General features: G+C 44.2%; 1 protein-coding gene across 1 annotated transcript in view; it reads left to right on the top strand.

Moving 5' to 3' along the window:
• The window catches only part of PHYKPL (5-phosphohydroxy-L-lysine phospho-lyase), a 460,271-nt gene extending 438,209 nt beyond the window's left edge, over window positions 1-22,062 (top strand). Inside the window, exons 11-13 of the mRNA XM_069652639.1 lie at window positions 2,876-3,006; window positions 3,958-4,029; window positions 19,854-22,062. Coding sequence (XP_069508740.1) covers window positions 2,876-3,006; window positions 3,958-4,010 — 184 coding nt within the window. The 3' untranslated portion in view covers window positions 4,011-4,029; window positions 19,854-22,062. The remainder of the gene's footprint in view (window positions 1-2,875; window positions 3,007-3,957; window positions 4,030-19,853) is intronic.
• Window positions 22,063-22,319: the final 257 nt, after the last annotated feature.

The following is a 22,319-nucleotide window of genomic DNA, read 5'->3' as shown; positions in this document are numbered from 1 at the left end:
ATATTTCAGCTCATCCGATGGTGGAGTTCTTACAGGGTGTGTTTGAGAGGGAAGGATTGCCTGATTCTGTCCTGACCGATGATGGCCGGCAGGTTATTGGAGGGTGTTTCCAAGAATATCTCAAACAATGTGTGGTGAAGCACAATAGGACTGCAGCATATCAACCGCAGACTCATGGAATGGTTGAAAGTTTCGAATCGCTGCGTGATGGAGGCTGTGAGAATGGAGGGTGCGTGTGGGAGAGATAGGAAAGTGGCTGTGAGGGATCGACTGTATGCTCTGTGGTTGGCTCTGCATGCATCCACAGGAGTAAGTTCATTCGAGTTTTTTTTTTATGGTGCAAGAATCTGATTGTGTTGTGGAAGAATTGAGAGAGAAGATGGATAAAAAGAAGGGAGAGTGGGTGAGGAAGACCAATGAGAAATCGAGGAGGAGGAGATTGGAAGTTGTGGTGGGTGACTGGGTGCGTGCTAAGAAAGGTGTTGTAAGAAAGAAGGGGGATGTGTTGTATTCCAATCCTGTTCAGGTTGTGGAGGTTCTGAGGGGTGCAGTCGGGGTGCGGGTGGTTAGGTCTGGAATTTGGCAAGAGTAGCGCGAGCCAAGTCCATGTGAATTTTTATAGAGACCTGTTTCCAGCTACTGCTAACCCATCTGCAAGGTATCATGGCCTTGCCCGTTCTTGCATATATTTATGTTAAGTTATTTCATGTACATAGTTTTGGTGTTGAGGGTTTCGTTGAGTGTGTAGTGTTTTTGTGGGATGTGTCAAAGGAGGGAGATGTGTTGTGATGTGACTTCACCTGGAATGTGCAGGAGGGACGGAATGTGGAGTAACCAGGTTCTGGTGAAACATTAAGGTGTTTTGCTTTGTACTAAGAGACAGATGGATTTAAGATGCAGGCAGATGGGTGGGGGTTTGACTGCTGTATAACTTGAAGACTGCATTAAAAGACATTGACGTACCTGCATGAACGTGTGCCTTCATCCTTTCAGTTATTAATGGTGTGAAGAAGTGTTCTTTTGGAATTGTAGAAAGAGCAAACAGTTTGTGTCAAATAAGCAGACCTTAAAATAATCTTGCTAGAGGCCTTTGACATTTTGTAGGCTCTCTCTGGTCCTTCCATGCAATTGCCCTACTTGATAAAATGGGCATTCAATGGCATGCAATCGGAATGTGAGTAGGAAAACCCTTTCACTGATGAAAGGACAGTACTTCTACAGTGAGATGAGATTGTCTTCCCAGTATCAAAGTATCATCGGGTGGCAAAGTCGGGATAGGGGCCTTGACACGTTTGCCCCCCTGTTTCCCGTTTGGCTACTTAATCACCTCTCCTGACTAATGCATCATGCTCCTGATTCTTACCATCCTCGATTGGAAGGCCAAGGTCTCAATTTGCACCATACTGGTGCAATGGTAATTTGTATAGCTTGCACTTTCGGGTGCAAGTGCGTTTTTTGGTAGCACGGTAGGTGTTATTTACTATCACTAAAGTTTATAAACTGAACATTATGAGTCTCAGAGAGAGGAAAGGCTAAGTCTGTCTTGCAGGGATTTGGAGCAGTGATCTGGCATATGCACACAGATCTCTGTAACAAGCGCTTGACACACTGAGCTGTCTTCTGAGCTATCGCAACACGCAACACATTATCAGACATTTCCCAAGAAAGGTGAAAATGGACTGAAGTTGTGCTATGTTGAACGCACAACTATATGAACTTTGGAGAATACAGAATCCATTACAAGAGTAATTGATCAATTCAGATCCTAGGTGCGAACAGCAGCCTGCCAGCACGCTCAATGCCTCAGTAGCGGACTATACAATATCATAGCATGTTATTTTTATGATAAATGTGCACCGACTCCTTCGTATCAGGCAACCAGGTGGCGGGGAGAGGGGCTCCCATGGTTTTCAATGTGTTCACTTATCAGCACACTGCCATCAGTATTCCAGTTGCTGCATAAACGGAAATGCGTCCAATCCTGGCTCTTCCCCCCCCCCCGCCCCTGTACTTAATGACACAGGGTTGGCCCTGGGGAATAAAGGATGGGCCTTGTCCCTCAGGCCACAACCTGTCTAAGCTTCTGGCGAGTGGTCAAAGCCAGCACATATTTCAGACAAGATTACACGTGTAATCTGACACTGAATTGCATCCTTTTTACTGTTTTTTCAGGGTGTACAATGGTAGGATTTAGGCCACTTTACTTGGAGGAAGCAACAACTCCAGATTGGTAATCCATTCAGTAGTGTTGCCTGTACAGTGTAATCCGTTACACATTGGCAGTCATTTCACTAAACGTGCTAATGATGCAGGGGTCTGCAAAGCTCAGCGCATATGTGATGTTGTACCCCATGCATGCAATTTCCGACTTTCACAATGCCGAGTGCAAAAGGAAAGAGTAAATACAGGTGACCTCTTTTATTCTCCGGGTTTGTGAAAATTGTAAATGCAGCCTGTAAATTACACTTTGCAGAAGATATTTACAAGGGATTCCTATGGAATCAGCCTGCTATTAGCAATTGCTAAATGCAAGTGGATTCCATAACAATCCATTTCTTTTACGTCTGCTTGAAAGTTTCATGGATGCGTAAATCTAGAGGCTTTTGCAGACAGAACGGGAATGGGGAGGAGGAATCTTATGTCCTCTCCCGTCTCTTATTTTTCTTGAAAAACACCTTCAACACCCCTTTCTCCCCCAAGAACATAAGAGCGTAACCCTCATAAGCCTTGCTTTTACAGTCTGCAGGATCACTATACTGTACTAGTACCACTAGTACTGCACTACTGTACTAGGACTTCTTTAGTTATGGGTCATATTGATCACCTAAAATGACAGTGGAATTAAACATGTTGTTTTAATGTTTCTTGGTTCTAGCATGAAGAAAGAATGTATTGTGTTGAGTACCGATGGCCCTGGAAGAAATGTCATCAAATTCAAGCCTCCAATGTGCTTCAGCATGGATGATGCCAAACTTGTCGTTGAGAAATTGGATGAAATCCTTACTGGTAACTACAGAGATTTGACATACACATTCCATGTGTGTATATTACATTTCCTTTCGACTCAAGCTTGAAGTTTTTTTCATTGATCACTGCACTGTTTTCTTTTAAACAGTTATTCAAGATTTCACCCCAGTTACATCAAATTTCCATTTATAGAATGCCTCCGATTACAAGTACTATAAATATACTTCCAAAAATCTGTATATGGATATCTTTTCCTAGCAGATTCCAAGCGCATGCTTGATCCACACATCTTTAAGCAGCCACCGTGGTGTGTCTCCAGGCTCAATCTGTCGCAGTGGCATAGGCACTGGAAGTGATGTCCCAGTGTTGTATAGAAATCCCCCATGTCCTCATACCCCCCTTCCCTCTTTGCATGTCACAATCGCCACCTGGCACTAGCCACACTTTTCTCTAAGAAAACCATCTTTTTTTATGATGCTGCCCCCAAAGACTTTGGTGGTTATTTTACAAAAAGTGCGGGTTGCCTGCAGGGAATTTCCAACTTTTGGTGCGTGTGTGCTTTTGGGTCCCCTGATTGCAATTTTCTTCTTTTGCAAAATAGAGTGCAAGGGTAAACCCAGGCAAATTATAATAATTCCAGCCATTGAATTCTGTGATTAATGAACCAAGGTGTTCAAAGTACCACCTGGTTTGATTTCACAGATGTCACTTATTTTTCATATACAAAAAGCAAGCAGCAATTAGGGCATAAACATACTAAACCACTTCCTTCACTTACCAAAGGATTGTCTGAACTCTGAATTGTATAGTGAGTGAATAGAAAGACCCAGAAAGAAGCAGGCAGTGTAAACGGGGACTGCCAGGGGAGGAGAAGATATCACACACATATTCAGTTTCTGGGGAAAGTGGGAGGCCAGCCTTCATTGATGCAATCTAGATGCCTAGTAGAATGCCTGTCATAATTACCAAACTACCATTTGTATTTTTCAGATATAGAAAACGCTACTAAAGCAGGCACAGTGATATTTAAATCTGTGAACTGAGAAGACACTTGTGAAAAAGGTAAGCGTTGATTCATGTTGAGGCCAGGCTGTCTATTGTGCCAGTTCTTTACAACTGAATTGTATGATGTGATTTGAATTTATTTTCAAAATGGATGTTTCATTGTTTATATTTGAACTTTACTGGATTTTCAATGGAGCAGTATTTCAGTAGTTATGACATCTATATAGGTTATTATATATTGTAATGCAGCAATACCCGCCCTATAGTTAATGTGGGTTGGACACCCATAGTAACCCCTCAAAATTCTGTCATTACTAACCTGTGATTCGAGTAATAGATATGACCGGAATTTCAAAAGTGATTAGGGACTCGTGGGCCCTCCGAGACTGCAATTTTTCGTAAGGATTCGTTAAAAAATAAAAAAGTTATTAAGTAGACAAGAATTTTATTTTTCCAAAGTTGCGGCCTACTTCACATTTATTTTCCCATAGACAAGGTATATTTATGACAAAGGCCACAGCCAAAACCGCTGGACAGATTTGGACCAGGTCTGAAACTAGTTCGGCACGAAGCGTTGACTTGCGATCCATGCATGGTTTGCAGTTGTCCGTGCAGTAGTTATTTAAATATTTGACATTAAAGGGGGTGCGCCCTTCTCAAAAATAGATAGCTATATCTCAGGTAAATTACCAAACCACGTTTTTTTTAGAAATGAAACAACCGCCATCTTGTTTTTCTCTCGATGCAAGAGAGCTCTTTAATGTCATTTGGAATTATTTTAACCTGCAGTCTAGATGTGGGGAGGTTGCTGGAGGACACCAAGTGAAATTTGGAATTTGTAGGAGGTCCAGGGACTGAGTTTGCAACACAAAGCTTTCTGTAGCCGCAGCTATAGCCCCGAATATCCAACATCTCAACGCAAAATGCATCACAGAAACAGCATGTGTTGTGGGGGGGAAATGGAGATGACAGGGGAGGTGACAACGCCATCTGGAGAGTGAGGGGAGCTGGCACAGATGAGGGGGGCACTTGCTGAGGGCCTGGGGGGGACAGGAAATCATTTTTTGTTTTTCGTCAGTGTTTCCATCAATCGCAGCTATATCCGAGGCTATGCAGAACTGCAGATAGCCACGGGTATGAGTAGTTATGTGCCTGCGGCTATAGATTTTGGGGGTGTTTGTGTTTTATTTCTTTTTTAAAGTAATTTTTATAGGCATAGTGACGTTGGGGTGAAAAATCCCTGGTCATAACCAAAGGCCATGGTCAGTGACACAGTAGGTTTTTGGGAGTCTTATTAAGTTTGGCTGTGTGTTTCCAGACTTTTTTACATGCAAGTCTTTGGAAAAATAGAAGACAACTGTAAAAAAAAAACTCAATACAAATAGGAGTTTGGTTCTAAAAATGGAAATTCTTAGAAGACAAATATAGCATAGTAAAAGTACTGTTTATTTACATATATATGTATATATTAAGATATAATTTAAACACATTAATAGTTAGCTGCTTCAGCCACCCTGCTCTAGTTTTAGCTGTGCTATCCAATGTATTAAAGCTTGTATATTCTCACCCATGTTACTATGTCTTGTGTAATTTTACTCATTAAATGTATCCTCTTTACCTTATTGATTTATTAAAGTATGTTTATCCATCTTGGATTTCTTTTTCCAATGACCCAATGATTACTATTTGTGAAGATAACAGTGCTGTATGCACAAATGTCCTATCTTTTTTTTTTTACAGATGGAAGGATATTACTGTATCTTTCCTTTTCTACATCCGGTGAACGTACTTACAGCCTTTCTACCTCAGGCATTAACCATACTCCCACCTCTTTATTCTTATTCAATTTACACGTATATAGGGATGTCAATATAAATATTTTTAAACATATATTCATAACTGCAGCTACAGTGTAGCCCAATGGGGTGTTGAATTTTGGAGGAGCGGCCAACCGCAGCAACGTCTGGAGGTTGTAGCTGCGGGTTTCATGCTGAAAAGTATACTTTATGTATTCAGAGTACTTTTTAAGAACTATATATTACATAAATATGTATATATGTATAAAAACATATGTCCCCCCCCCCTCCAAGTATCATCTTGTAACCGGAGCTATAAAAAAAGTCAATGAACTTCAGCCGCGGTTATAGTGAAACATTATTTTGGATGTGTTTTCATTGTGTTTGTGTAGTTATATGTGATATGTAGTCCTGGGTACACCGTTTTGGGGTACACCAAGTGTAGTATTTTAGCGCATTTGGCATACTGCTTTGATGTTATGAAGAAACTTTGGATTACCTTCATTTGTTAGCAAGCATCGACCATCAAATAATACGAATACCTTTGCTTTGGAGTCTAATCAAATAAAAAGGGCCTATACTAAGAAAACCTATTGCCAATCCTTAACGCTATGCTACATAATAGTGTGGAATAGTGTTTCACAAGAAAATAAAGAAGTGATCACAAAATGATAAGTCAGGATGTTATGGCCGGGGTCTCCCTTCCCCACGTTTTAAGCACAGGACAAGGCGGGACTCTTGAGAACAGTACACTCCTGGGCTTCTCCAGCACGAGGTTACAGTTCATTTTCTCAATATCAGGACCTTCTGTGTCCAAGTCTCTTTCATGCAAAATCTCTTGCTTTAGAGGTGCTGATATGACATAATGAACAAAACAAAAGTTCCTTCTACTATTCCTCACGTCGGGCGATTACTCTTCACCCTTGGATCCCCCTCAGCCGGGCTCCGATCCCTCCCTCAATGTCAGCCTCCCTCAGTCAGGCTCAGACCAACAACTCACTGTGGACATCCCTCAGTCAGGTTCATGCTTAGTTGTCACAATGTTCACGGGTGTATTATTCTTCACCCTAATTCGGAGGCATCCCTCAGCCGGGTTCACATTTGCCAAAAATAACACTGTTCACTTTGCTTTCTCAAATGCGGGATTCACTTCTCTTAGCTTTATGCAGGCATCCCTCGTCCTGGTTCAAATGTGCCTTTCAATCACACTCTCCTCATGTATAGTATTCCAAAGTCTCAATGTCTTTTTAAACAACCATTTAGTTTAGCTAGGTCCCCCTCAGCCGGGCTCAGACCTACCTTCACCGGCTTCCTAAAGCACTTGTTATTTCAAACAAAGACTTCCAAAGGGCAATCACGTCTCGCTGGATCACAGTTATTCTCTGGAAAGCGCTTGCTGCACAATATCACAGTTGATACTGCGTTCCCCTCCTCCGGGCTCAAACGCCAGTTTCACATTTCCCTTACTCGGGTTTGCACTTTCATATTCCTCACCTCATAGAGTACGGCAACATGCCAAGGACTTTCGATTGTACAAGGGTTTTGGCTTGACCCTTGTATGACCACCTCGATACCTCACACCGGCCTCCCCTAGGGCCTCTTGATACTAGTAGTTTCAACAGCAACCAAAGACTTTAGATTGTACAAGGGGTTTGGCTTGACCCTCGTATGACCACTTCGATTTCTCAGTTCAGCATATTTTCCTTGTTCTGGAGCTGGTTATCAGTCGGAGTCCTTCGATTGAGCTCCCACGTGGCGCCGGACCACTCTGATACCTATTTTGATTACAAAATACCTTTTTTGCTTTTGTCTTCTTTCTTCATACAATGTTGCTCTTCACAACCTTGTGCCCAACACAGTACGATCTATTATCAGCTCTTTCCGACTCACCGGCTGTGCCGAACTCTCTTGGCATCTCCTGCATCTGGAGTCAAGGATGGTACTACGATGGCAGCCGCTTCTCCCCACCCTGGCTATCAGTGTGGGAGGGTCCCATGTACCGCTGACATCCTTCGCACCATGCGCAAGCTGCAATTCCCGTTCTTACGTTTCCCTTCTCAGAGGCTCCGCGGGTCTGTGTTGAAAAGGGCAAGGGCAATTCCACTGTCGTCCTTTCAGGTCTCACCGGCTTTCTCCTCCATTTGAACTGCTGTCCTGGAAAAGCTGCTTCCTCGTGCATTTGGCCTTGCTCACAGTGTGCTTTCGTTCCCCATCTTTTCTCCCTATGGGGAAATGGAAGGCAGTGAGGTGTGTGTAATTCTCAGCAATTGCCTGACTCTGCCTGACCCTTGTTTTGGGACATGTCAGGTATACAGCTATGATGTTAGTGCATCGTCCTTCGTGGTAATCAGTCTGTGAAAAAGTGTTTGTGCCAAGAAAGGGTGTGTGGGTTTGAGTTTCTAGATATCCTACGGGGTAGGATGGGGATAAGGTGTCATAAGGAAGGGGGTACCGCGTCTCACTCTTCAGTGTCCCACTTCTGCTCCCCGAACACCCCTCACCCAGGTGATACTCCCGTACTGGTCCACCCCCAGGAACTGGATCCAATAGCGATGGCCGTGTCCTGGATGCTGAACTACATACTTAAAACTTGTGGTTGGTATCAGTAGAGGTACAGTGATTTTATTGGTCTCTCTACAGTAGCCTATGAATTCGTTTTGGAGGGTTTTTTCAGGTTTCCTAGGCTCAGAGCTTTCCCAGTCCCTTATTGGAGAATATTTGGAGTAGTACTCTGCTTGCCAACAACTCTGGGGTAGAAAGTCTCTGAATGGAGGTGGAGTTTCCTGTAAGAGAGTAGAGAAGGTAGGGAAATTCCGCCCTAAAATAGCTTCTTAGGGAGTTCCCAGGAATTATGGCTGACGATATCTCACAGGTTTCCCCGTGGATATTAATGTGTACAGGTATTTTGGGGTACACTTCATTGTCCCTTTGTACACATGTAACCCTAACTAGGGCTGCATTTTCCAGATCCTTTGTTGTAACTAAATTGGCACGTATAGCAGTTTGCTTTCTGCCTTAATCAATTAGGGCCCTTACTTGCCTCCCATTTACCCAGGCTTTTTCGTATGTAAAGTCAGTAGAAGACATAAACAGGTACTAAAGGTCTCTAGCTCTTCTTCAGGTCCTTCCCATTCCTCACCCTTTAAACAGCCTATTTCCATAGGTTCAGTTCTTCTGAGTTCTACTTTTTCACGTGGCAACCCTTCTTTAATTCTATACGATCCCTCCTTGTTTATCTATTCCCTGAGGTTGAAGTCGGTGGATAGGCCTATGATCCTTCTGTTATTTCCACCGATGAGCTGAGTGGAATTGTTTAACTGCATCTTAGTGGTTTTGGGCAGTCTCAATGGCCGTGGCTATGGTAGGTCGATTTAGCTGTGGAAAGGCTTTCTGCAAAAAAAGGGGGTAAGGAATAATTGTTCTAGGGTTACCATCTCTCAGTTCTTCTAAGGATTTGTTATTCATCCACTGGGCCACAGTGTTTTTGACACGTTCACCTATTTCTAAGGGGGTTTCTCCTGGGTTTAATCTAATGGCGCTCAACTTTTGCCAATACAAATTGCAGGTTTTCCCCACTGTTTTTAACAGCCCCTCTTTAATGGATAGAGAGGTGGCTCCCTGTGCAAGATTACGTAGTTGATATGAGGTTTGTAGTTCGCCTTTCAACAAAGGGGCCAAATAGCATCTTTTGAGGTTCTCGTCACATCCTAGTTGTTCAGCTAAGCATTCAAAATTTAAGAAATCATTTCCTAAATTTTTGCCTTCAAGATATGCTTGAAGTGCCCCTTGTGGTATTAAGGGTCTCGCTTGTAATTCAACCAATTTATTAAAATGTTCTGGAGTCTAGCTTCGGCCTGCATCTGATGGGCCGCTAACTGGGCTATGACATTGGCTAGGTCAGCCATTTCTTCCAGGAGTGTAAGGGTTCCTTCAGAGGATGGTTCTAAATCAGAAAAGAAAGAACTCTCGAACCCCCTCGGATAAGGTTTCGAAGTCCTCTGATTCTTGTGATTCTGAGTCTGCCGAAGGAATAGACTTTGGTAAGTGAATTTCTAACCCTGATGGCCCTGCGATGGATGAAAATTGGATACCGAAAAAAAAAAGGTTAGGAGGGTGGGGGTGCATAGCACTAGGTCTAATAATAGTAAAGATGGATCAGACTTTCAGTATTATTTGATCCCACTGTTTTATATTATAATGTGAGAGGAAGGCTTTCTAATAGCACTTGAGTTTTAAAGAACAGATCCTTTTGACTGGTCGGGACATGAAGTTGGGAGAACAACAACTCTTTTAGTGTGGATACGCGGTCCGAGTCAAGGAGTTCAACGATTCTATTTTCCCCTTCTGGTGGTACAACAATTATCAGGTGTGACTGGCTTTCTCCCCCGTTTGAACTGCCATCCTGGAATAGCTGCTTCCTCATCCATTTGGCCTTGCTTACCATGTGCTTTCGTTCTCCACCTTTTATCCCTACGGGGAAAGGGAAGGGAAGTCAGGTGTGTGTAATTCTCGGCAATTGCCTGACTCTGCCTGACCCTTGTGTTGGGACATGTCAGGTATACGGCTTTGATGTTAGTCCGTCTTTTGTGGTAATCGGTCTGTGAGAAAGTGTTTGTGTCGAGAAAGGGGGGGGGTGAGTTTCTAGATATCCTACGGGGTAGGATGGGTAAAAGGTGTGACAAGGAAGGGGGTACCGAGTCTCACCCTTCGGTGTCCCACTTCCTCTCCCCGAAGATCTCTCACCCAGGTGATCCTCCCGCACTGGTCCACCCCCAGGAACTGGATCCAATAGTGATGGCTGTGTCCTGGCCACCTGGATGACAGATGCTCGGGGACTAGTAAATGAGACAACTTTAGGTTTCTCACAATTAGATACAGGGGTCTGCAACCTGTGGCTCTCTGGATGCTTTGGACTACGACTGCCATGATTCCTCACCACTCGCTGTGCAGACTAGGGCTGATGGGTGTTGTAGTCCAAAACATCTGGAGAGCCAAATGTTGCAGCCCCCTGCAATTGTAAGAACAAATTGCTTAGCTTTAGTTATGTTCTTTCTCATAAACTATTCTTTTTACAGATTCCTAAGAATTTCTTACTCCATGACCTCAAGCTTGAGATTACTCATAACCTATCCTATGTCTGTGTGTTACAGTTCTAGCATTCCTTGAAAATGGCCCTGGTCCAGCACTGCTTACATACATGTTATGTCACTATTGCCCCCCCCCCCTGGTGGAGCAGTTAACACTGTCCCTGAATTGGTGCAGTACTGTTTGGGTACCTCCCACAATCTGATAGTACCATTTTTTTACTTTACTACATTTGTTATGCGCACAATAAACCCGTAGGTGTGATGGCACAGACAGAGACAAACAACATAAAACAAACACTACATAGCGTAAAAGGTAGAATTCGTCCTAAGCACAAACAAGTGACTTAAAACTGTGATAGCAACTCATCATCAGAACTACAATAAAACATTAATCAATAAACACTATGGCTATAATAAGGAAGAAACAAACAGGAAAATTACCAGTGAGAGAATTGTAACACTTAAATAATCAAATTACATTTAGAGGCACCTTTGTGCAGATATTTACAGCGTCTAAGAAAGGTAGGTAGGGTGCTAGCCCACAACCCACTATGATGCAATGCGTTTTAGGTTGCGAGCACCAATCGCTCTGACTTATCCTTCGGGTGATAATAAGGACCATGCATCTAACCACTCCTGGCCCTGCTCTCTGACGAAGCCAGGCAAGAACCTTGTTGCGTACGGTTTCTTTGGACTCTCTTTTTTCGATTTTCTGGACATTAGTTAGAATAAAGTTTCTCTGATCCATGGCTTTTAGAAAGAACTTTACCAACAGTAAGTCACTTGTTCATTTGCAGGAGGCTCCCCCTGCAAACATTAATTTGACTTTGAATAGGTTCAGAAACAAACCTAGCGATAAACATTTTAAAACTGCGTCTTCAAGGGAATGTATTTATCCATTAGGCAGAATTCCACTTGCTGGGAAACCTCTCTGTATCTCTACTCAACAGTCTTCGTATTCTGCATCAAAGAAGTCTTGAGGATTAGACAAACAGAGCGCATCATTTAAAGCAACTCGATTATCTTATAGGTTACCTAAAGTGGACTTAAAAAATGTTTCCATATTTTTTCCTAGAGCGGCTGGTCAGATATATGTTCTGTGATTAAGTACCATGCTTGTGAATGGAGGATGCGACTTGGTTGACTCTGCCCATCCCCCAGGCAGTCCCACCCACTTCTAGCCTTATCTGCAAAAGCAGCGCCCCTAAATGGAAGTCACTATAAATGTCTAGAAAGTTTCAGTATAGCAGGATGGATGCAAGTACTTAGAGACAGAGACACACAATTTCAGGGCCCGGAGCCGTGGCTGTCTGCAAGCCATGTGATTCCAACAGAGACCTATGATGTGAAGAAAAAGCTTTGCAGTGCCGTTCGCATGAGAGACCGTGGACCCCATGCATCCATGCTTGCTGGGGTCTGTGTGTGTCAGCCTAAAAATGTTCTTCTGGAGATTCAGTATGCTGGAGGCTTTGTTTTCCACAGACATTTTCAAGAACGGGAACCATGAGAGAAATGGTTCCAAGATGATGTACACAGGTTTTGAGACCTCTGCTAGCGGAGCAGCAGGGCGATCTACTAGATAATACATAGCTGCTGGAAATGTGTGGTTTGTGTAAAACATAGCCAATCGCAGAATAAGCTCCAGCCACTCACAGTGGTTCATAAATCGAGCATTAGTTGGCATGGCCCCAGAGCTGTAAAAGGAGATTACAGCAAATGGGATGTTGGATCGATGATGGGCTGCCGGAGAGAAGAAAGACCGGAAATGAGGAAATCCATGATTGCAGCAAGAATGAGGAGACCAAAGAGCAGAGAAGAAGAGGTAAAAGAGCACAGGAAAGAGTCAAGGCAGAGAGAAAATGAGAGCAAGTGAAAAGGAGTAACAGAGGAAAAAGAGAAGAGCAGAGAAGATTGAAAAGCAGGTAAAGAAGACCAGAGACGGTGAAAAGCACAGAGGTAGATCGGGGAGAGAAATAATCTGAAGAGAGGAAAAAAGCAGGAGAAAGAACAGGAAAAAGGTGGAGGAAGGGGAGAATATAGCAGGGCTATTCTGAAGCGGAGGGGAGAAAAAGAGGACTAGGGAGAAGATGAGAAAGACCGGGGAGAGAGCAGAGTGACTGAGGAAAGGACGCGAGAAGCGGGGGTGGCCACCCCCAGAAAGCTGTTCTTCAAGAGAATAGTCTAGTGTTGGCGAAGCCTCAGGTTGTCAGCCAAGTCCTTCATGACTCACTTGTAAAATCTAGTTACTACCTTCCAGGGGGAAAGACTAAAATCCCCTTGGGTTTTACTGTCTGTAAATATTTCTGGCGCAAGCGCACTGGAAGACCTAAGGTACCAGGTAGGGGTACCTGGTTGACCAAAGCCAGATCATGTCACCATCAACAACAGCCATGAAAGACAAAGCAGAGGTCAATAAAGAAGTGCAGGACACTTTGTATTCCCCTACGGAGGCTGGCTTGAACCGACCGTTCCACAAACATAAAGAAAGCTTAACCTCTTTGGAAAACACTAATGGCCATATTTCGGGACCCAGTCACTCCCTAATTCCTGTTTCCTTTTTTGGTTTTCAAATGTTATTGCTTTTACAATACGATTACAACAATTAACCAAACTCAAAATTAAATCACATTACATTTCCATAGCAGAAATATTAGGAGAATTTCACTCTGGGAAATCTGTTTGTTGCATAAACATTTACTAATACAATTGTACACCCAGTCGCCAGTACAACCCCAAACTCTGTCCCAACTGCTTCAAGCTGAACTTGTAATGCTCTATGAATATAAATAGCTCTCCTCCCGAATTTGAGGAGTATGATGAGTAATATCTTGGGGCGCTCCAGCCTGGAGCTGGTGGGAATTGCTGTCCACCTTGCAAGTGGGGCTCTTGCAACATTAGGCTGTGGATTGTATGTATGGAAACATTGAGCATTACACGTCAGTTTCCTCCTCTTACCAAAATCTCTGAAGTTCCATTTCATTAAATGAACGTCATCAGCACTAGAGCACTACTTTAAGTGGTTCCAACCTTCTCTAAGTCAAGAACCAAATGGGAACATTTAATAAGTGTATTAGTTGTATGTGACATGTGATGTCCCGAAGCTGCAGATGTTTGCAGTGTAATCCTTGTGGCCATGTATGTGCATTGAAAAGAACAAAAGCAAAGCAAACCTCTTACCACCTCCCACCCATGGCAGTATCCTCGACAAACCAGTTTCCTTAAACAGAGTGAAACAACCCATCTCAAAAATAATATTGTTGTTTTGGCAGAGCATACTCTAGGGGCGGTCAGCTGCCCAAATACAGTGGAATAGGACCAGTATATGTCCAGGAGTACTGTCACATGATGTAACGAATGATGCAACAGGGATATTACATTTATGTTTTTTAGTTAAGGTCTGCAACATAAGGACACTGCTGGTTTAGTCCCCAGAGGACCTTTTCTTTTCTACACCTCCTCCTTCTCTTAACTTCCTCTGTCTTTTCCTCAGTGGTATGGTGCCCATCCACACCCAGGGATATAGTGCCCTGCTCACTAGTCTACACCTAGGGTTACATTGCCCTGCTCACTCTTCAGAACCTCTGTCCCTTCTTTCTCTTGTCAGGGCCGCTGTCCTTTTCCTGCTCTGCCGTCCCCTTGGCCAGAGCATCCATCCTGACCTTCTCAGTCCTTCTGCTCTGTCAAGAAGAACTTTCAGCGCCAAGCAGTCATCCTCTCCTCTCTGGGTCTTACAATTTGGTATTCCAGCCAGCCCAGCAGTCTTCCTCTCCTCTCTGGGTCTTACAATCCGGTCATCCACTTCAGGTGTTTTCTCTGCTCTTTGGTCTCCTCATTCTTGCTGCAATCTTCCATTGCCTCCTCATTTCTGGTCTTCCCCATTATCTAGTGCAAATCTGTAAGCGTGTTTTGCTTGTCTGGTCTTTCCTCAATTGGGAACCAGGGATTATGGGAGATGGGATGCCTTTCTTGCTTGTTTAACATGGTTCGGCTGTCTGGCCCAGCAAAGTGTTTTCCAGCCTTCTTCCTGGACTACGTGACCTGACTAGGTCTTCTGTATAGTTTAACCCCTCCTGGACCAAAATTGCATTCCCTGGATCCTGTCCAGGTGTTGGCCATCAATCCATGTTTGAGCAATGTCTGCAAAGTTCAGGACCTGCAGTGGGTTGGAGATGAAATGTATCTTAATATCGAGGATAATTTTTCCGCTTCACTGGAAATAACATGACATATGTGACTCCCTGATTCTGAAGTTTAGTCTTTGATTCCGAGAAACATTTTCTGGCATCCTGTACTGTGGGTTTGAAATCTGTATACATTTACAGTGCAGCATTATGGTATTGCAGATCCCTTTCTCCCTTGCTGCTTTCAACAATTTGTCTCTGTAGGTAAATATGCAGGCTTTAATGGGGATGTGGCAGTGCTTCAGTGGGCCAATTAAGGACAGGTGCACAGTAGGTCATCTCAAACAGGAAGTGAGACCCTTGGCTTCCCCGAGCCTGTAAAGAGCACATTTTCTAGAAATTGTTCCACTCTTTTTATGTGTGTTGATTCTGGCAGGCATAGCACCCTGATATTATTCACCTTGATCACGCCCTTCCTAATCCTCATTCTTCAGCATTCGTTCTTGAGTTCCACCCAAAATCATCCATCACATCATTCTCCAATGTGTTGCTACAGCCCTTTGCCTCAGTTATTCCACCACAATTTGTCCATCTAAGGGGTGAAAGGTTCCACCCATTTGAGCAGTGTATCTAGCTTCTGACTGTTAAGGCTCTGTTTTAGTGAGTGAAGGACATCTATTAATTGGGTGTAATCTGTAGCTGGATGGGCTGTCATTTGTTTCTTCTGATTGCCCATCACCACCCAACAGCTCAGAAAAGCCCTGGAGCATCGCATGTCTCGCTTCAGAGAGTGCAGCGGTAGGCTGCAAGTGAAGTGAAGTGAAGAGAAGTGAAGTGATGACGAATTGAGGAGTGAATTCAGTCTTCTTCCAGGGAGGAACCTGTGTATGATCACAGTAAATGGTGTGTGCCAGCAGGAGACTGCAGTCTTATTATTGGCTTTGTTTTGATCCCCTGCAGCAGCGTTTAAGTCTAGGCGGCACAGCTGGTCATCACTATGGCCACACAGGCTCCCCACATAGCCCACTCAAGTATTTCCCTTCTTTGATGGTGAGGGATCTAGTACCGCCCCTTCTCTCTGATTACATCATTTGCGTTAGGCCGGGAAGAAAAACATGAGCACAGAGCTGCTGTCTAGGAGTGAGGGTGGGATACTTTCTGCTGCCGTATCTGACATCTTACCAATGTGTGTAAAAGTTGTAATTATAAAAGCAACATTTCAGTCAGCACCCTATGTACTTCAGAGAGACAGGCTCTCTTTGCCTTTCCTCTCCTCTGTAGTGTAAATAGCTGTTAATGGGTGAGTCGGTTCCCTCCTTCACTCCAAGCGACCCCTCTGGGAACAGCTCACACCTACCGCATATGCTAATCCTTGATAGCCCCACCCTACCCTTGGAAGGACAGCCCTGAAAATCTGGATGAATAAAGCATGGCTGTTTTGGCCCTGCTCCCAACATTTTATCTGTAGCACAAGTAAGGAACCCCAATCACACCCCAGATCCTCACTGAGACCCTTAGCTAGAAAGAGGCCAGAGAGACTGAAACTGTCACTGTCAACACACCTCTCTTCATAATCCTGCAGTGGTCACACCTCCCCCGCCCCCTTTTTTTACACTAAAGTGCAGCATATGTGTTTGTGGAATCTACACCCCACTCTCCATCTTTTCCGCGCCACGTTTCATCATGAAGAATCCCCTGCAGGGTTACAGCATCACTGTAGTATCACTCCGATACCAAAGGCCTAGTGCCACATAATTACCGGGTTAGTCGTGGCTGTTGCTGTCGGTGGAGGGGAGATTTTCCTTTTGGATTTTGTGAGAACATTTTGGTGCCTGAGCGAGACAGCAGGGTAGACCGCTGGGTGAAATGAGCAGCGATTCCAGCCCCTGCCCCAACCAATGCCTAATAAATGCTTTCTTGCTCTGCCCAAGAAGGGCCCTCCCCTGATGGGCAGAATTCCCAGCAGCCCACTGAGCACAGCACCTGAACATCGTAGAGTGAGCTTTGAGGCATCTCTCAGCCTGTCAGCCAGCATGAAAGCAAAATGGGTGACTGTGGCCCCACATTTCAGGTAGCCCTTTCTTTGAACCAAAGGTTCTTGCCTCCCATAACCCCAGGGTTTGAAATTAAGATTTGGTAAGCAGTAGCTAAAAGCAGCTCCTGGGTATCCAGCATTAACCAGTGACCAGGTGCTACCAAAGGGGGACGAGGAGCATAGCATTCCTCAAATCTAACTTCCACATAAGATGGACACATAACATGTTGTCCATTATTTATGACCCCTTATGCTTTAAATATTGTATAGATGTGTCCAAGTGTTTATTGATAAATTGTCCCAAATGCACAGAGTTAAATTCACACTGGTGTGTTTGTTTGGCATCAGTTGGCCTGGGGAGCCAGAAGTACTTCCTGGTAGCTCTGGGTGTCAATCTAACCAGGCTCTCCAAGGCTACATGCAGAAGCCAAATAGCTCCCAGCTCCCCTCAATTTCAGACCCTGTAACCCTCAGCTGGAGCATACGTTAATTGACTGGAGTTTGACTGGAGACTGCGTCTTCCCCCTCATCTGCCAACTCGCAGTTGCTTGTTTTGTTGCATATGAGATACAATGTTTTGATGTGATTGAGAGAGAGGGATTAACAGGGGCAGTATCGGCTAGTGAAATGCAAGAGGCCAGTGGTGGCAATGCAGGGTTGCAGGTCGTTTTGCCTTGTAAGGCCTACTCCCCCGTTCCCTTTACTAACCGCCTCCTCCTCTAAGATCTCCTAACACCTTACACTACACAAACAAACGCCCCACAGACGCCACCACAGACTTAGCCGGGAGTGCATCAACACTAAACAAGTCACAACTAAGCTCTCCTAGATTTGCTGTCACACTCTCCCAAATCAGCAAATATCCAAACCAAAGCACTGTAGTCTGTCAGGTCTTGGGCTCTTGCTTGCGGATAACATACTCCCAGATACTGCCGTCAAACCCATAGAAAGCAGATTGCCACTCAGAAACGGGTTACTTCTGACCTGCACCCATCAACAACACAGGTTTTGCAAATGCCTTCCCCACAGTCTCAATAATGAACCCCACCGCCCTTTTTTCTTAGAGATCCAAATGCAGCGAGGTCACAAATAGTGGCAGAGCAGACAGGTGCTATACAAGATCACTTACATTATGTATTTGATTAAATATATAATATTGTAGCTGCTATAGGTTTTAAGCACTGCCAGCCACACTAGCTTGTATTATGGTATATTGATTTTAGCTTTACTTGTTTTGCAGCAGTTTACGCAGTTTTTCTAGTACTCAGGGTGCTACTTCAACTCCACCACAGTGAATTCATCGACTTTGTATCACTTTATGACCCGTGGGCCCCACACCTCTGCCTCAACATGCACAGACCACCAGATTGATGCATGCCACACTCAACAAGGCATCCAAGCATTCATAACAGCAAGCATGTTTATTATGCAGCGTCCAATACCGGGGACCCCAATCCCAGAACAAACACTCAGCCTCACTTATTGAGCCAAGTGCAGCCGCAGGTCAGGAATGCTCTTCCACTGTCTACAGACCCCACTGTTCACATAAGACCCGCCACATGTTCCAAGCCCCAGAACTGCCATTAACATAGCAGTGAGCACCTCACAGACACTGCTGGTATGCCTCGCCCCACCATCCTGGGGGTTGCAATTTTCTTTCTTTGTAAGCCAAATACCTCATAGATAACAGATTAGATTAAAGTGATTTGGGCAGCATAGAGATCTGTTACATTACCACGTACCTCCCATGTCCTCAGACGAGGCCCGGGAGCGTGCTGTTTATATCCTAGGTGGCACCTGTGAGAACGAAAACCTTGACCAGACTTACCTGGGAATCTCCAGCTTGCCCTCCGTTTGCTCTGTGTGGGTTGTCTCCATCGACTCCCTGGTGTCCCTGCCCAGCGCCTGGTCCTCGGGAATTGCTGGTTGCTGGCAGTGGCCATCTTTGCCTGGATGTTGCAGGCACGTTGGGGACAGAATCAAGAAGACTAGTTTGTGCGTTCCGCACGCGGCGCCTAGAAACATCAAGCTAACTTGTTTTGCGGGCATAAAAGCCAGCAGCCACACAACCCAGTGCGTCTAAATAACCTTGTTGTCCGCTCCTATTTTTCTGCATCTTTTCTCTGTGCATCCATTCTGGGTGTTTCCTTGCCTGAATCCTTGTCTTGCCAATTCTCTGCCTTACTTTTATTCTCTGTGTTGCTACTCTGCCCTTCTGCTCCTTCAGTAGTTTGTTCCTTGCATCTCTTTACTTTGACTTAAAACCTGGAAGACTTACTTGGATTACTGATTACTCCTTGCAAGTAGACATACCCTTGTATCTTGCCACATAGGTCCAATACTGGGTAGGCTGATACAGGGTGGTACCTCTATGCTCATCTATGGTTCCATTATTGGGGTGCATCATGGCAGATCCCGTTCAACAGGCCTTGAAACCAGGTACACGCCAGCGCTTCATTCAGCTTGACAAGCTCTTGATCCCACTCCTATTTTGTTATCAGTGGCACTCGGGGAACGTTTTTCTGCAGGACTAATCCCTCTTCACCAGACTTTGCTTAAGATGTAGCCATCTTGCCAGCTGTTCTCTGGCGCCTGCTCCCAGTTCTTCTGTGTTGTACCCAAATAAACATTGATGGTGAATTTATATCTGGTTTTGAGCCATCTGCTGATCCCTTGGCCATGACTGTGCAACCTGTTCTTTCATATAGTAGGCAAGCTTCATTTATCTGTCGAAATTTCATCAACACAGATAGACAATGTTAGTGATTTTGTTTGCTTATTCTTTCTTTAGACATATGATCTATTAATCCATTTCTAATTGTTTTGTCTTTTGTTTTTTTAGTAATTGAATTTTGCATACAAGGGGATCTGCTGGATACATAATGCTCTACAGAGGTGATACCTCTGTAGTTCATTAGTATTGTTCCCCAGAGGCCTGCGAAGAAGGGGATACTCACGTATTGGTTTGGATGCATGATGCTCAACATCTCTGGATTAAACATTAACAGCAATAAAAAGAAGCCTACTATACCAACTGTATTGAGCTAGCAAAATACCCACAAAATGAAATGTTGAAACAGATCAAGGAAATCAGGAACCTTCTCGGATGTCATTTCATTCCACTTCTCAAGCAAAGTATCACAATTACATGATTTTCTGGACCACAAAAGACCATGGGAATACTGCAATACCCATACAACTATTCCACACCCCGACAGATTGACAGCATTTCATCAACTCGCCAACCAGGACTTCCCTGTACTAATCAATCCCAGCAATCCAGTTGTAAACAAAGGTTAACCCATACCTGAAAGACATCTACAAAACTATCCTGCAACATTCAGAATGTGCAACCTCTTCGGGAATGTAGCAAACAGATCATTTGAATAACCAAACGCCCCAAGAGCCCTAAAGACAGCCAAACTCTCCACAAAATGAATCCCCACTGACCGTGGCAATTACTGGCCAATCTCCAGCCTGCCTTATTCTGCTACCACCTCTATCAACAGCTGCATAGAATCCCGCAACATCTTACATCAGCCACAGCTAGGATTCGGGCCAATGAGAGGAGCAGAGCACTTTCACCTAACTGGGATAATACAAAATAAAATACAGAATCAGACTCCAAATCCCAGCTGCCATCAACCACAATCAACCAAAAAGTCATGTTTAACAGGCTAGCTGAAGCAAGGCTGAACCAAACAGCGTTAAAATGGATTACCTTGTTTCTTTCAACAACAAAGAAAACACCCTACCTGCCTTTAAGATGAAACCTGCAGAACATCACATGTGGGTTCACCGAAGGATACCGACTCTCTCTATGCCCTCCTCTTCAAAAACTACATGTCTCCCCTGTTCCACATGATCAGGAAGCAAGAAATGATATTCTATGACTACGCAGTTGACGATCAAATGGTGTGTAAAATCTAAACCAACTTTATAAAGTGAAAACCGGACATAGTCAAAAATGTAATCCGGATTGCGCCACCTTAGCCTTTGAATGCTGCATTGGCTTCCTGTCAAATGTGGATTCAATTGAAAATGGTCTGCATCACCCACAAGGTCCCCCACGGCAGAGACACAGAAGTACTCATGGAGAAAGTCACTCCTTTTGTCTAGAGGAAGATAATATGATCAAGCAAGATTTCCTTAGAGATGGTTCCCTATTACACAAGGAAAATGCAAGGAAGCAATGCCTCTGCTGTGTTGACCTCTAACCTCTGAAACACCATGCACAGACAACCTTGCTTATAGGAAGAACATTATGCATTTCAGAAACTGTTGAACACCTGTCACTTTTCCAAACCATACAAAGGACTATAGACCAACCTATTTGAAGCTGTGACTGAAAGAATGCTAGGACCACAAACTACCTGCTGTAACACTTTGGATAGATCAGTTGGGAAGACTCTAGGGGCCAGGTATTGACTCCTACACAACGCAACCCCTGCAAGTAGTATACAGAAGAGCCCTTATGATCTTCCCACAGTCCAAACGGAAAGTAGAAGAGTACTTTCCCAACTCCTCGAAGACCCCATCAAAATGCACCCCTTATTTGCCACAAGAATCTAATTTCCTGCTTCGTAGCACAGAGGGTGATGTATACTCTGCAGGAGGTCTGGAGACAAAGTTTCCCCAGAAAAGCCCCCAAGACCTACTATCCAAATTGCCGCAGGATCACCTCACTCTGACCAGAATAATTTGGTATGCTAGTTGATCACTGACCAGTAGGGCCTTTATACTCAATAGCTGCCTGAAGGAGTGCTGGATACCCCACCACTCTGAGAGCCGTGAGTGACTTTTCTTTTCCCTTTTAATACATAAATCAGAGAAATCCAATCTGATCACAAACAGGGCACCGTAGAAATGTGTTACTTAGGGCGCCATGGTCCTATCAGGAGCTCCGCTCTGGACTTTAGGAGCACTTGTTTGCATTGCTTCGGTTCCTCTTGAACCCTCACACTCTTAAGGGAACTGAGTGTCAGTTGGTTAACCTCACTCAAAGTCTTCTTGTTTTTGTCCCAAATAAAAATCTTTTCTTTGAACCTCAAGACCTTGTGTTGTTGGTCCCCAGGGTAGAGGTCAGCTTTGACTTTGATTTGCATAAAACATGGCGAGCGTTATTCTTTGGGATATGTGGCACGAAATGGTGAATTTCCAACATTAGGGTCCATCTGAACTCTCTGCCCCCACAGTCCCAAGCCCTTATTACAGTACCACAGGATGAATTCTACTTCGCAAAAGCAAAAGCACTGGCCTGACTTCCCAAGGCATCCGGAGAGAAATAATCTTGTTCAGACTTGAGACA

Source organism: Ambystoma mexicanum, chromosome 3p (assembly GCF_040938575.1).
Source record: "Ambystoma mexicanum isolate Mex_15411 chromosome 3p, UKY_AmexF1_1, whole genome shotgun sequence".
In the NCBI taxonomy this organism is placed as follows: Eukaryota; Metazoa; Chordata; class Amphibia; order Caudata; family Ambystomatidae; genus Ambystoma; species Ambystoma mexicanum.
This window is presented reverse-complemented; position numbering and strand designations above follow the sequence as displayed.